Source organism: Melospiza melodia, chromosome 1 (genome assembly GCF_035770615.1).
Source record: "Melospiza melodia melodia isolate bMelMel2 chromosome 1, bMelMel2.pri, whole genome shotgun sequence".
Taxonomy (NCBI): Eukaryota; Metazoa; Chordata; class Aves; order Passeriformes; family Passerellidae; genus Melospiza; species Melospiza melodia.
This window is the reverse complement of record NC_086194.1, coordinates 45,158,638-45,174,930: the sequence shown is the minus strand read 5'-3', so window position 1 is coordinate 45,174,930 and position 16,293 is coordinate 45,158,638. Positions and strand designations below refer to the sequence as shown.

Genomic DNA, 16,293 nt, shown 5'->3' with positions numbered 1-16,293 from the left:
TTTTAAAATGTCTGACCTAGTTAAGTGGATGGTGTATATGTTGTTCCTCATTCAAGACACAGTAAGTTTACTAGAGCCTGGAGCCTTCCAAAACCCTAATTTCCCATATGGAGCCTGTCACATCCAGTTTTTATTTAAACTCCAGGCTCCAGGTTTGTATGACAGCAAGTTAAAAAAAAAAAATATAAATATATATATATATATAGTTGACATGAGCTTTATCATGGTAGGGATTGCATTTCTCTCATAATGGAGCAAAATAGGGAAAGCCAGAGTGACCTACTCAACACCAGATGGTGAGCACCTTCTGAGCAGGAAGCAGAATCCAGGCCCGCCTTCTACTTCCTCACCTGAATTCTGTCACCTACAGAGTAATAAAAATACTTCCTCCCTTCCTGTACTATAAAAAGTACTATAAAAAACTCTAAAAGTCCTCATATATATCTATGATATAAGATATACAGAGAGATGGAAGAAACACTCTTTTCCTCCATAGCAGAATCTATGTATTAATTTTCTACCTTTAAATATACATCAAAGTTACATTAAAGTTCTTCTGCCCTTTATAAACCAAAGACATTTGAAATGCACAGAATGCATCAGCAACCATCCAGGAAAACGGAAGTGTCCAAATAATTTTGAAAGCCACAATGATGCCTTCATAACTTAAATGAAAATTGTGCAAATATCAGACAGCTCATGAGATTCAACACAATTCAGAAGTCACTGCCTGGTTTTAACAATGAGAAGACATACATTCACTTTTTATTTTACAAAGTAATTCTGACAACATTTTTCAGCTTAAGCAATGCTGCAGTGGCAACTTTTCAATGTACCCTTTAATAACTGGCGTGGTACATGTGAACTGAGTGAAGCAGAATCTTTGTGTGATAGGAGCTAACAAAGCCCATGAAAAGGCTAAACCCCACTGTTTTGTAAAATAAGAGAGCTCAGAAGCAGTGCTGATCTGTATTTACATTCTGGTAGCACCCATCAGCTGTTCTGTGCCTTAAACTTGAGCAGAACTTAGAGGAGGTGCTTTCCCAAGACACTCTACACTTAAATTACCATCATCATCTATTATATTTCACTAAAAAGGACCTGGGACATGCAAAGTGTAACACAGCTGCCTTTAGACAGAGATCATCAGAAGGAAAGCTGACCTTCAGAATTTCGAGGCAGTAATTTTCTCACATGATGCTCTAATATCAGTAACTGGTGCATCTGAGCAATGGCAGCTGTGGGAAGGACACTGCCAAAATTGTAGCAAACCTTCCAGAGATGACATATACGCTCATTTAGCACAATGCTCTGTATCCCTTTGAAAGTCAGCAGATTTAGATAAAGCCTGCAAGGCTGAAGTCCTGGCTGTCTGAGATCAAAGAGGGTTTCTGTTCCAGAACTCCTTCCTCAATGCTTTTCACATCCAGATTACTCTAGATGCTGTTATTGTAGCTAGTCCATGCTGGTCACCTGAGAAGCTTACTTGGCATCCACTAATCCTATCAAAAGTGAGCTGTCACAAAAAAAAAAAAAAGATATCACAAAAGTGGTATTGCTACAGAAAACTCAATGTGCATTGTTTTGAATTTACCTCTGCATTTTTCTCAGGCTCTCACTTGCTGCCTTTGCAAGCCCTGCAGAACCTGCTGTGAATCACTTGCCCTGTTTCACCGTGGACCTCTCTTATCATCAGAGAGGAGCTTGCTGGAGCCCCAGTCACTACAGCCCTGGCAGCTGGCACAGAACCCTGACCTCAGGAAGAATAAACATTTTTTCCAGCTGGCCGTCCCAATGTTTTTTCCCTTAAGTCTATTAATGCAACATATTGTAAAGTTAAAGCCACCTACCTATAAAGCTGGAAGTCTGTGTTTGTAAATTATATTAAGCACTGGAATGTGACAGCTTACGGAGTGTGTGTGAGGCAGGTATCCATCAAACCATTTGCAAATTACATACTGGAAGTGCTGTTCAGGTTCCTGAACATTACCCCCTAGTGTTACTAATCCTTTATGCAGATATGTGCTGTTTAATTGCCAGTTGGGAATTACAATGACACGTTACATGACTAATTTTTCAAACTACAATTGTACTATTTTCCCCACCCTCCTCCTTATACTTTTCCTGTCAATCTTCTTTCACTCTACTCTGTTGCTGTTTCTCTTGCCAGAACCACCTTCTTTGGTAGCAACTCCAACACTTTAAAAGTAGAAAATACTGTATTAAAATGTACTGCACGGAATGGACTTAGTAAAGTATGCTTTCACACGTCTCAAAAACCAACCCTCTCTACTCAAACCCTATGTAAGATTGCTTTGAAAGCTGGTGTCTGTCAAGAATATTCAACCTCTAATTATAACTTCCACAATGAGAAGAATAACCACTGTTGCCACACTATGTGACTAACAAAGACACGAGTTAAGTATGTTTTCTGTGTGAGTGGTCTATACTCACAGGAGTTTCAGGGAGCAATGTTGGTACAGACATGTTCCAAAACATTAGCTTTAAATTCCCCTACATCTAACTGCCCTGGGATCCTAGATGCAAAACACAAGAAGGTATTTTGTGATAGGCCACAATGCCAAAGACTGAAAGGCACCAGTTGTAATGTGGGGTTTTTTAGAACATGTAAGAGAACTACTTCCCCCCCCATAAATGAATGGCTCAGAATTTCTGAAGCACAGGAGGCAGGGTCATTCCAGATGTAGCTCACAGTGGAGCTGCATTCACACTTCTCAGTACAGCACTCTTCAATATTTTCCCCTAGGGACAATCTCCAAAAGCATGTCTGATCAAAGGTATGCTCTGTCATTACACACAGGCCTGGCTACTGGTGAGTTTGCAGGACTGGGACAAGTCATCATAATGTTTTTCTGGCTGCTAACAGATATTAATTCACTTTTTATCTTGCCAGAGTTTGGAAGTGATTTTGACAGTTGCAACTACCTGAGATACAGAGAGCTCAAGAAAACCCCCAGGTTATGAAGTCCTGCAAATACATCAGAGACAAGATTACAACTGCGATTCCTGATGCAATTTCTACCATTCTTTATATGTGTTTCCTCTATTTCACAAGCATTTATTCAAGTTTCCATACTCCAGGCACTATTCTAAAAGCCCCTACATTGGTATCCAGGAAAAAACATTAACACAAAGCAAATCTGTCATCAACAAATTGAGAACAATGTGAACCATGACGTCTCCATTACGCTATTATTCTCACATAGAACCTCAGAGTGTGTAGGATCATGGGAAACAGTATTTCCTAATAAGATGAACAAATTTTCATTCAATATTAATTATCTCTTGGGGCCTTAATAAGAAGAGAAGGAAGGTTCTTTCAGTCTGAGGCCTGGAGAAGCACCCCACAAATCTTCACATCAATGGAGAGAAACAGAGATGAAACAAAAATGAACCAGTATGGGCACTGACTCCCACACATAGCACAGAGACATCACTTGCCAAATTACAACAGCAAACTTTAGAGCTATTGCATTTCAAATCAAAAAGATCAGGACAAGCAGTATTATAGACCCAGCAGCTGTACCCATCTCATGACCTTACAAAGATTCCTTCCCAAGGCTAAAGTGTTCATTCAGGAAGGCAGGAAGGCTCTGGCCACTTCATCACAGAACAGCCCTTGAAAAAAGGGACTAACAAAACTCCTTCAAAAGACTGTCAGCAACTCCCTGTTGGCTTCTAACCTCTAGAGACAAAAATCAAGCTGTAAAGCCACACCGTGCTGATTCCCAGAAAGGTACATAAGTTTCAAATATTTTGGTGAGGGATGTGGGGGTATGAGGAGAATGGAAGACATATGTGTTATGATTATTTTTATGTCGGCTCTCATTATTTTCCAGTTACTGTGAAGAATTTTCATTTTTACTATAGCACCTTTCTGATGAAAACAACTTATCAAAGTAAATCCCAAGTGCACTAAAAATCCAATACTAATCTGAAAACAAGAGCTTTCTTTTGCTATGATCAAACATCACTTCCAAAGAGTTCACAGCTTCTGAAAACAAAAGGGTTCTGGTTTTAGGCAATTTTTGTTTAGGAACGATGTCAAAATTCAATCTTCATTTTTTGAAGCTGTTTCTGCAAAAATAAATTTTAAAAAAGGATAAAACAACTTGAAACGAATGGGGGTGGAAACTCAAAGACGGCTTTAGGACAGAGATGGCTTTTCCACTATGTTAACATGATCCTGCTTGTGAAAACAAGATAAATGAAAGAGATGGCTGTTAGCTCCTGGGCTAAAATGGACAAGATGTTTACATGGACAGTTCTAGCAAAAGATGCAGGTGGGGAGTAAAAGAGGAAAATGCATGAAACATAGTTCCAGAATACCTAACAGGTAACCATGTCCATTTATTTCATGATCCCCAAATCTAGGGTCATACTCTGAAAGCTGAGAGTAGAAGATATAAGATGAGTAATTAACTCTCCAACCAGATTCATGCACAGCCTATCTGAAAGAAGACTTCACAAAAACCTCAATGCAGAAAAGATATGCTACTACAAAAAAAGTACAAGAAACCCAAATACTTAATTCAGCACACAAGTCTGTAAAACTTCGTCTTTGTCAGACACAATTGCTTTTTCCACCTTCCTTTTCTCAAGCTGCAGAAGCAGGATAGAACATGTGAATGTAGGATCTCATAGATTCTTATTGGAGACACTTAAGCAGTGCTTCAGCATCTGTTTCATGTGAAAGGTGGGCCTGAACAATAAGAACATAGAGTAACTTATTTATTGATGTGGTCAATCTTTTTTAAGATGACAAATTAAATTCTCACTTCTTTGGCAACACAAGAACATTTTAGGATAGTAATAATGCAAACTGCACTAGCTAGAGGAAAGACACATTTATTACTGCCATTCATTGCCAGTAGCTGCAAGCCCAGAGGTTTTCCAATTTTCTCACCAAGAAAAAAACCCATTTGCTAACCACGGCCAACTGTTAAATCTTGGTGGTTGCACAAATACAACAGAAGAAAGCACGGAGACTCACCAAATGCTGAAACAAACATACATCAAACCAGGTAGCAATCTTTCATTAGTGATAATAAAAAAATGTTCAGTGCTATGTCTGCGTGAAATGGCACTCCGCTCTGCTTAGAGCTACCTCCAGAGTGTAAGCCACACCATGGCTTCCTGCTTTATTACATACATTTTATGATGAACAGCACAGGAAGTTCCAGTTGCAGAACTGTAACAAGGGAAGTGCTTCCATGAGCTGTGCTTGATACTTTATATTTTCCATCTCAGCTACTGTAAGGCATGATATTCCCACATGACATTAAGTGCCCATACTTAAAGAATCTTGTGCAATTTTAATTAGCTTTTAATTTGTCACCCTCACTGAGACTCTTTCAGCTCTTGCAAAACTGAAAGGCTAAGTAAGTCCAACCTATAATTTGTAGGCTGCTTACTATGTGGAAAAACTGTGTTATATCCTTTCAATATCCAGCTCCTCCCAGGTTAGCAGTCCCAATATTTTTGCACACTATTTATGTAATATTTATTACTACTAGGGAAAATGTTTAATAGCCTTTCTTACCATGACTTGCTGAAGATAGGTGAAGCCAAACACAGGCAAGCATTTATATATTAACACTGAACATATAGCCATGATATTCTGCCTTCATTCATTCCTCAGAAGAATCCAAGCATTACCTTTCTGTCCAACTGAAATCCAAAAAGGTTTAGGCATGCTGACTGCAGCAAAACTCCTCCAATAACAGTACATTAATAATACTTAGCACTTTACAACCAGAGCATTTAACTTTCTAACCACTAACCTCTAAGAGCTCAGGGTCATCAAATCCATTCTGCACAGGGGGAAACCTGACACATGGAAGTTTCCCCAAGGTCACTTGACAGCTAAAACTGGGATCCAGAGTTTCTAAAACACTGATTAGTCCTCCATGCACTCAGACACATGTTCACTTCCAAGGCTACTTAAAGCTAGAAAAGATTGCCTAATCAGCCCTTGTATTTAGCTGTTTTAATAGACCTCTCTTTCCTACTTTCCTCTTCAATTCCATCTTTAGATACTTTTCTTAAAGCTAAGGGCACCATTGCAGTCTGCTGTATGTTATGCAAGTTCAGCTTTATTCTGTCTAGCAGAAACTAAATTCTTCACAGTGCATACTTCAAAATAATTAAGACAGATCAGTATAGCAAAAAACCCAGCAGAGATCAACCTGTCAAAGCAACCAGTTTGCACATTTCTCTCTCTCCTCCTCCAGTTAGGGAACAACTGAATAAACCAAAGACTGTTCTTGGCCTCTGTGCAAAATCAAAGCTCTTGTCCTTGCTCTTCATAGGCACAATGAGAAAAAGGATGTGGTGTCTATGATCCACTGTGATGCTAAAGCATGATAAGGACAAGGAGGTCAAGCAACAGGATACAAAACAGAGAGACAATAGCAAGACAAGGAGGAAGAAAAAAATTTGAATAGAGCAACATGCATTTTTGAAAGGAATTGCATCAATTTCTACAAGTATATACAGCTGAGAAGAATAATTTTCACCGCAATTTACTTAAAATTAGTAAATCCCTTAAGTATAATATGAATAGGATCATTCAGAGAACTTTCAAAAAGGCAAAACAAGACCTCCATGTGGGTCAAATGAAGACAACATGCCCATGGTAGAACTAAGAACTTTCTCTTGTGTGCTATGCCACAGAGCAAGTGAATGTTCCTACACAATTCTATGATCTCAGAAGCAGAAACACATTTCCTGGCATTGACTTGACAATGTCACAGCTTCCAAGTTCTGTAGAAGTTCTCACTAATGTCAGACAGGGACCTCAAAGAGCAGAAATAGCAACTGTCACAAAACTATATACAAAACTCCAAGCTGTGGCTGAGGCAGACTACCTAAAATACATTTTGGCTTCCTTTTACCAGATGGCTGAGCCTGCTTCAAAGCAAAACAAAATTGCTAAGCAGCATTATATCTTCATCAGTTTTCCACAACTAAGTCCTGAAACTGACTGTTTTTGTTACAGTCAAAAGCACTGGCAAACAAATACAAAGTTCAGTTATTAACTAGAAGTATTACTTTTCCTCGAGTACCATATCAAGGTTTTCTCAAATTTTGTGCTTTTTTTCTTCTTGTCCCTGAAGAGACTGTAAAGAGTTTTACACTAAAACTTGCATCAGCTAAGCAGAAAATATGTACCTTTTGTCAGGCTAACTTCAACTTTATCATGTTTCCACAAATACATGCTTTGTTCTGCTGACATTAAAACACATTACATTGTTTTATAGAACCCTCCAAAAAACCCTATGAAATATAAAGGTTTTATTTAGGACTGTTCCTGAGGCTGGCAAAGCTCCTTTTTATTTGAAGAGTGTTCTGCCTGCCAAGTGAGTCTAGACTTTTATTTTCTGTTGCAATTTTCATTTTATCAGAAGCATTGCTCCATTTTCATTTTAGTGTTAATCCCAATTCATGCCAGTTGCAGAAAAATGTACGGAGTACTGCAGGTAGACTAGACCTTATTGCATTTTCTCAAACCTACTCTAATGTGCATCAAAAACCTTAATGCATATCTAAGTAGCCTAACTAATTATCAAATTCCAGTAAGACAATTACATTTTCTACTGATGCAAATTGTTACAGTCTGGTTATATTCAACAAGGCACCCCAAAAATCTCAAAATAAAATGTAAGGAACATTCAACAATAACTCTTCATTGAAGAGCTGATGAAGGTAATTGCTATACCCTTGCTTTCTTCTTTTTAAAAGCAGCAGTTATATTGGGTGTACAAAAACCAAAGTTTATTTTTTAAAAAAGAGTAGTTCTCTTAAAACATTCAAATAAATCTGTGCTGCAAGTAACTAGTGTGATAACTTTTGAGACTCAGTTTGAGCCACCTAAAACACTACTTTGACTGCAGAAAGTCTGAGTATGTGCAGCATGACTGTGCTTTTCACTAGTTAATGACATAAAGGAGAAAAGGACCAGTGTCTGGGTCTCTGTCTCTTAGTAACTCTTACTAGCAAAGGACCACCACCAACAACGCAGCTCTTACAAAGCAGAACAATGACTTCCTGCAGACCCTCTCACCATGGCGTGGATCATGAAAGCAAAGCAGGAGTCCACTAAGTGATGAACTCTTACCACCTGAGCAAGACGTTTAAGAACAAGTGAGAAAATCACAGGACAGATGGATGTGAATGCATGAAAGGATTAGGTGCCCATGCTCCCACTCACAACAGAGACAGAAATCTTTTGACATACAGATGGTGAGACCAGAAGAAGTGAACCAAGAACGCAGGGGAATTCATGCATGATAGTCATGAAAGGCTGAGGTGGACAGCCAGATGTTTGTACACCTTATTTTGGATTGGACTCTATATACTCATACTAATCAGTCCAGGAGTAAAAAATGATTAGTTTAAAAAACCTGCAAAAATATGCATTTTAATGGATTATGCTTTTAAAAAGAATATTTTTATTACTACAAGAGTTGAAATAGAAAGCCGAATACCACAAGCAGGGTGTTCTGGGATATGGCTCCTTGGAAAACAGAAGAGTGGTCTCAGACACATATAAAGCATGTCTTATTTCTACTAAATGAGCAAAGAACCTTTGTGTCTGGCATCAAAAGCATTAATCCACTGGGCAAAGAAACTGTGCCTGGAATCAGCTTAGCCAGGAGGACTTAAAAAGTACTGATCTCAGCAAGCTGCCTAAATGCATTGTCTGACAGATGTCTAACAAGGAGACATTGTACAAGGCTTCACAAGAATTGGAACTGAACTAGACAGAAATCAAAAACTCAAAATTAGTGTTATGCAATTTGATCAAAGAGTACTTACAGACTAAAAAGATATACATGAGAGGCGAAGCCCCTGAGAACATTAATAATAGTATTCAGAGAAAAACCTAAATCAAAAAGCATTTGCAGAATGTGTGCTAAATCTGAGAAACTGGGAAATTTAAGTAAGGTTCTCCTGCTCTTCACAAGATTAATTCAGAAATTGCTGTAAAGACATTTTTGAGCCTGAGATTCCATACCAAGCCCACTTTCTAACTTTTAAAAGCTGTATAGCAACAGAAGATGTGCTTTAAAGGAATTCAAACACCAAAGTTTTCACTGGCTTATTGATGAGTTTTCTGCTTTTGGAAGAAGCAGAGACTAACTTTTTTGACTGATTTTCTACAAATGTTCTATGTTTCAAATGGTGACCTGAATTTTTGCTCTCTGCTCAATGCTAATGTAGATGTCTGCCTTGGAAGATGAAGATCAACAGAACAGGTATCTCCACTGGGGTAAAGCCCTGAAAGACTAATTCACCATGACAGCTTTTCCTGAGTGTAGAACACGGTCTTCAGATATTTCTACCGCACTAGAGCTCATTTTCTATTGTGCAGTAAGATAAGTGGGCAAATAACAGCTAAAGAACCACCTCCACTACCTGTGCTGCCTTATCAAACCTAAAAATAAAAGACACAAGCAGAGGAGCTGGGGAGAGGCAGGAGAACAGAGTCCACCTGAGGGATAAGTCACTGAGAAGATGAGAGGAACTCAAAAATACTGTTGTGCTTTACCCAGGAAGAAATACTGACCGAGAGTTAAACCCCAAAATGTTATACCACCCAGGCCCCCCCCCACCATAAGCACAAAAAAAAGCCCCCACCAAATCAAAATACACCAGCAACCTCTGAGGAATTCTAGCCCCTCTCTACCTACAGGGATTTGTAAGTAGCACAGTCCAATAAACCAGAACATAACATGATTAGCAACAGTGTTAGTTAATTTATTCACTGAAAAATAACTCAAGCTGTGTCTCAAGTCTCATAAATAAAGAAAACGTTTATAACTGAGTTACAGGCAAAGCCGTGACTTCAAGGGTCAGAAATAGCATTTTTATGATATAGCTACAGATTTTTCTTCTGAAATTAAATTCTTCTTAGATATTTTCTGTGGAGTCAGCAAAAGATATTTTAAGTGCAGTTCATCAGCATCCACAAACCTGGCTGCTGTGCTTCTGCCCATATGGGTGAACGCAGGATAAATGGAATAAAGAGGCGCAATATGAAAAGCAGAAACAAGCACTGGCTCTCTGAGTTGCTGGAAAAGATCCTCCTGTCATTCATCTGTCTCCTCACCAGGGAAAAGGGGGTTTCTGTAGGTTTTCCAGGGTAAAAAGCAGAGAAGGATCAGGTGCCCCAAAGAACACAGCCACCTTTGCTTTCAAAGACTGACATTTGGAAATTGGCATTGTCTGGGATCTCTGTGATTTTAAGGACCTGTGTCAAGGGCACAAACTTAATTCACAGATCTTGTAGGAAAGCTTATGGCATCCTGGCCTGTATCAGGAATAGTGTGGTCAGCAGGAACAGGGAGATCATTCTTCCCTGGTACTCAGCACTGGTGAGGCCACACCTTGAGTGCTGTGTCTGGTTCTGGGCCCCTCAGATTGGGAAGGATGTTGAGATGCTTGAGGGAGTCCAAAGGAGGCAAAGAGGCTGTGAGGGGCTGGGAACACAAACCCTGTGAGGAACGACTGAGGGAGCTGGGGATGTTTAGCCTGGAGAAAAGGAGACTCAGAGGTGACTTTATCACTCTCTGCAACGCCCTGAAAGGTGGCTATAGTCAGGTGGGGGTTGGTCTCTTTCTCCAGGCAGTAGCTGACAGAACGACAGGACACAGCCTTAAGCCGTACCAAGGGAAATATACGCTGGATATTAGGAAAAAGTTTTTTACAGAAAGAGTGATGAAGTACTGGAATGGTCTGCCCAGGGAGGTGGTGGAGTCATCATCCCTGGATGTGTTTAAAAAAAGACTGAATGTAGCACTCTGTGCCATGGTTTAATTGAGTTGTTAGGGTGTGGGCTGGACTCAATGATCTTGAAGGTCTCTTCCAACCTAATGATTCCACAATTTCAAGTGGGTGTTAATTGGAAAAAAGAGGGAATAGTATGGCTTTGGTGAGCACAGGAGTATCATAAAGCAATGCAAAGGGACTTGTCTCTTGTCCTCATCCTGTGTTCTCCACTAAACAGAAAGATAAAGAATAAACAGCCATTCTTGTCACATATGCTCAACAGCTTTAGTCACCAGTGGTAAAAATTAAACCATAAGGAACTGAGTTACTTCATTCACTCTTCTTGTCTGAGTTAAAGGATTTTGGTCAGTAATATGTCACCACAACTACAGCTGCTTTTGGAACTTGGAGACAAGGACTATAACAGTTACATTCAAGGAATGATTTCTCTGCTGCTGTTAAGTGTTTGGCTTTGTTTTTCTGGTGCTATCTTTAAATGTTGGGGCTCTGCTACCCTCAGAGGGGTGAGACAGTAAATCCCTGATACCCTCTGCAAATAGAAGCCTGGCAGCATATTCTTTAGCAGATGTTATAAATTATAACAGGTTGCACCACTATTTTCTTTGGGTACCTGCCAAAGTAAGCTCAAGGCATCCCCACCAATAAGAAAAGCATTTAGAAAGCATTTAGAAAGCACTCTAAAACACAGTCACAGCTGGATGATTTATTCACAAATATTCTTCCTTCCATTTCTGACCCATCAAGGGAATTAGCTGCCAAACTGTCCTAACACCATCTGTGCTCAGGTTCCATTAGTAACCCAGGTGTTTCAGGACATCCCAGTCCTGCACAAGCTATGCCCAGTTACTGCTTGCTGATACATCAGTCCAGCTAAACAAGCCCGGAAAACGCAACAGGTAACCAAACACTCTCAGAACAAATTAGCCCCTAGAAAAACCAGGCACATCAGGAATAAATCAACCTCTACATAAACAGGTACTTCATGTCCTATCCCACCAGCGTTAACTACTGACAAATACAAGGAAAAGGTCAGGTCAGGCCCCAGGTGCCTTGCACAAGTTGCTAAACAATAGGCTTTTACCTTGCTTGCTGACAGACACTGCAAATCCAAGCCTTCTCCTTCTTCTGGTAAGTGCTGCAGCTCTTGCAGATGTTGTACTTGCAGTCTTGGCACTGTCGCTTGCTGTTGATCAGAAATGTGAAAGGGGAACAGCAGCGAATGCAGCAGTGCTCATTGAACTTCTGCTGCTTGGAAAGGATGCTGCACTTGTTGCCCTCTTCATCCAACTTCTGCTTCATTTCACTGCAATGAAAAGGAAAAGAACAAAAACATAAACAAAATTTCAATGGAAACTCTTCACCCTCTTTCCACATATTCATGTTTTACTCTTCAAATAACTTCTGCAGATGTGAAATGATTATGAGAAATGCATATTCTAAATTTAGAATTGGAAAACAAAAATTCCTATGTTCCCTTAAGCCCAAAGCCCATGGCCAACCCACTTAAACTCTCTCTCTGAGTCACAAACCAAAGCAAAATTTACTCAGTTCCAGAGAGAGAACCCTAAGGAAAGCCAGGTTGCTGCTTCAGGCACTCCAGCTGTGCCGAGCGCTAGAGACCATGTGAAAAATCAGGGCTACTCTCAGAACCCTTTACAAATCAAAAATCACTTTATGGAAGTAAAAAAGATTGGCACAGTAATAAAAAAATCCTTCTGACCGATAGTTTTGAAAACAAAAAGTTTGCTTTGTTCTGATCCATGGGGTCATATTATGAATAATAGCTCTAATTTGTCAAGCAACATTAATGATATCCTTCATTTCAAAGAGATTTGGGTGCTCTACTAGTTAGGACCAATATTAAGACAACTGCTAACTGTGAAAGTGTTTGTAGGCACTCTGCACAAAGGTTCCTGTATTCCAACAGAAGAGCTCATTTATTTAAAAAACTGACATAAATTGTGCATGCATGGTATTAAGTATATTGCTATCCCCCATTTTATGGTGCTTTTCATATTTACAAATTAGGCAATATATTCCATGACAGGAATAATAAAAAAGCATGCAGAAGGAAGAATTGTGAAGCCAGACAGCTCTGCAAACTCATCACACATCTTCTGGCATGTACAACTAGGACATACTCTCTGAGAAGAAAAAATAAAAAGCAATGAAAAACAAGTAAAATAAAAGCTTTTAACACAGAGTGCACATACTTACATTCATTCTCTCTATTTATCAAAATTAGTGGTGAGTACCTTACAATTTCCAATTGCTGATAAAAACCACTTATATGACTAGAGTAACACAAAAGTCTAAATAAAATTTAGAGGTTCCACAGAGCAGTCTAAGCTGCAGGAGTATTTATTCATGACATGTTGACTTACTCTTAAATTAATGTTTAAATATCTTGCTACACGAATAAAAGAATACCCTTATTGCATACTTATTCAGGAAGTTAACCAAGATCATCTATGAACATCATTGTGAGCCAAGCCTGGAATTTTAAAAAGAATCACATTACTGGGCTATGTATCACCTTATTTGCCACTTCTGTCGCAGATTCATAACTCAAAATAAAACCAGCCTGTTTTATGAAAATCTGACAGGTCAATTCTAAACGACAAGTAAAGCAGTGATCTAAACCATATAATTTTTGAACTTGCACATACAACCCATTTAGCGTATTCCCAATATATGCCTTTTAATAAATTTAAAATTTAGAAACAAAGTGTGATGTTGCTGCTCATACCCTGTGCAAGGGTTTGACTAAATAAGACTAGGTGCTCAAACACATACTTTTTGCAATTTCAAGTAAATAATCCTTATGATTTTTTTTCTGTCCAGATGGCAAAACATGCTTGTTCTGCCACATTTTTGCAGAATGTGCAAGATGCAGAAGGTAAGAGATTATCATTTGAGACAGGAAATGTCTGAATTATGCACGTCAAACTGGCTTCCTTGGGTAAACTGACGGAACTATCCCAGAGATTCAATGGGATGGCTAGACTAGTTTGTCCTAATCTCCATTACTCCCTCCATGGTACTACATGGACAATCTTTCTAGTGGAACAAGGGAGGAAGTGAACTGTCTCCACGCTGCTCCTCCATCCACAGTAGGCATGCTGCTCTGCAGCAATGGCATGAGACACAGCACTGTTTCTGCACAGAAGGTCAGGCAGGAACCCCGGCTCCCAGGACAGTAGCTGGTGAAGGTCAATTCTGTATGATTCAAGGAGGATTTCTGGCATGAAAAGGTGTTTGGCAGCCCAAGATGCTGCAATCTCTGCTTCAGGATGGAAACCCCAGGCATCAGATACTGGCCCTCCCATAAAACAAGAACAGCTAAGGAGTCAGGGTCAGAGGGAGTAATGAAAGAAGAGATTTTTGTCCTTATGGAGTTCTGTTATCTCCTGGACTTAGCAATGCTGATGCTTGGTGGTATCAGCCCACATACTCAACATGGTCATGCTCAGTGACATTTTGAACCCTCATTAGGGCTCTGATGCATGATAGCAAGATAAATCACAGAGGCAAAGCCACCAATTAAAGTGCTACAATAATGCTTACAATATAAACCCAGGCAGTTTTGTTCACAGCAGAGCTAATAAAGCCTGATACCTAGAAAAAGCTGAGCTCACACTGAAATCTTTTCATCAGAATAGGCATTAATTACATCTCTCTCCTCTATCTGGCTGCCAGTATTCATTACAGTGGTAGAACTCAATATCATTAAGGCATCTGCCTCAGTGCTAAATAGGACTAAAATTGGCCAATGGATTAAAAAAGTAAATAGGATAGGGTTGGACAGCCTGTCAGAGGGAGAGCATGACAGAAAAAAACCTCATTTCCAGAGGAAAGCAGGCAGAACAGAAAGCAATGCACGTCTCTCTGACAGCTGTAACAAATTAAGGTTCTCACGCACCGCCTTGCCAAAGGCTATTCTATAAGGAGTCAAATGGCAAAAGGGACTGTCAACTGGACTTGTCATTTGAAGCCAAAAGGCTCCTCTCCACACTCTTTCCTTGGAAGCAAAATATGGGTATCATATGAAAGCAAAGTGCTGTGTAACTCTGGTGGGCAATTAAGCCTTCCTAGTTAGACGAAAATTAGCTGAAGTGAAAAGTAGGCACTGATACACTCTCAGCAACATGGAGAAAACGTTACTTGGACTTAACTCCATCTGGATGATCACCCTGAGTGGGATGATTAATGCAGGCATCAATGCTAACACACTGAGAAAGTTTGTTGCACTGAAATGCAGGAACCTCAAGGCACCCACATTTGAAAAACTCAGGCTTTACTTTCAGGACGTTCAAATCACCTGGTGCAAGAAGATTTTAAGAATGGTCTAAGGAAAGGGCAGCAGCCAGCAACAACTGATTGTGTCACAAAGTGAAACTTGCTTCCAAAAATGCAACAGCCACTGGTGCAGGAGCTATTTTTAAGAATTAGTCATTGCAAACAGTGCCCCTTCTTCCCCATGCAACACTGTTTCCCCTAACAAAGCACAGCTGAGGGGAATGAGACAAAAAATAGAGGGAGAATGCCCCTCCCTCTATGAATCTATATTTGTGTGTGCTTACTTCCCCAAGGAGGGAATGTAATGTATTCACAGATGTATACACAGAAAATATGTGTGCAAATAAAACAAGCAACAAAATACAACTGCACAAAAAATGTGCCTGTTGGGGTAAGCACAGAACAGTGGGAACGACACATGACAGAATTGATCTGGAAGTCACAACTGATGGGGCTCAGCTATTACGGTTATGTGTAACATAGTAATAAGCACCTGTGGAGAAGAGAACTCCTGCTGTGTGAATGAATCTCAGATTGGGTTTCATTTTCTTTCTCAAGCGACTGCATTTCACCAATTGCTTCCAAGTACAAAAGAAGCAAAAAATACTCAATAGATATCCAACATATCTATCACCAAAACCAATTCTGTCAAAGAACGTTTTATGAGTTCCAAGTTCCAAATAAGTTCAAAAATATGCAAGTGAATACTAGATTTTTCTAGAAGCTTTTATCAATGAATTTACACAGTTTGTGTTTTAAAAAAAAAGTAATTAATTTCAGTCAATGTTTTGGGTGATAGACTCCTGGCCTGTAATTCCCACAGTCAGATTAGGAACACTTTCCATCACACTGTTTTGGATGCAGGTTCTTCAATTATATTCTGAGGGTGAATAGATGTCTTCCCTTCACCACCTATTATGTTTTTGTGACTTTTTAAAACATACATTAAATAGCTTCCATTGGTATGGTTAATTTCTTCCTAGTGTCTGGCAGGTTTAAACACAATTTTTAGATGTTTGCCTGAACAACGCCTTCTCCTCTAATAAATTTCTAGACCTCTGGGTGCAGCAATGCAAAGGAGTCCATAAAAAAGGCAATTGTATTACAACCAAAAGCTAAAAATTCCCCTGTTTTTCATATAACAAAGAGAACAGTTCCTGGTGAAAATCTGATAGCTGG

The 16,293-nt window shown here is 39.4% G+C and overlaps 1 protein-coding gene across 7 annotated transcripts in view; it reads right to left on the bottom strand.

The window, feature by feature from the left end:
- Positions 1-16,293, bottom strand: part of MYRIP (myosin VIIA and Rab interacting protein) — a 205,673-nt gene that overhangs the window by 101,969 nt on the left and 87,411 nt on the right. For all 7 annotated transcript variants that reach the window (XM_063156288.1, XM_063156333.1, XM_063156308.1 and 4 more), the window contains exon 3: positions 11,897-12,118. In XM_063156288.1, coding sequence (XP_063012358.1) covers positions 11,897-12,118 — 222 coding nt within the window. The remainder of the gene's footprint in view (positions 1-11,896; positions 12,119-16,293) is intronic.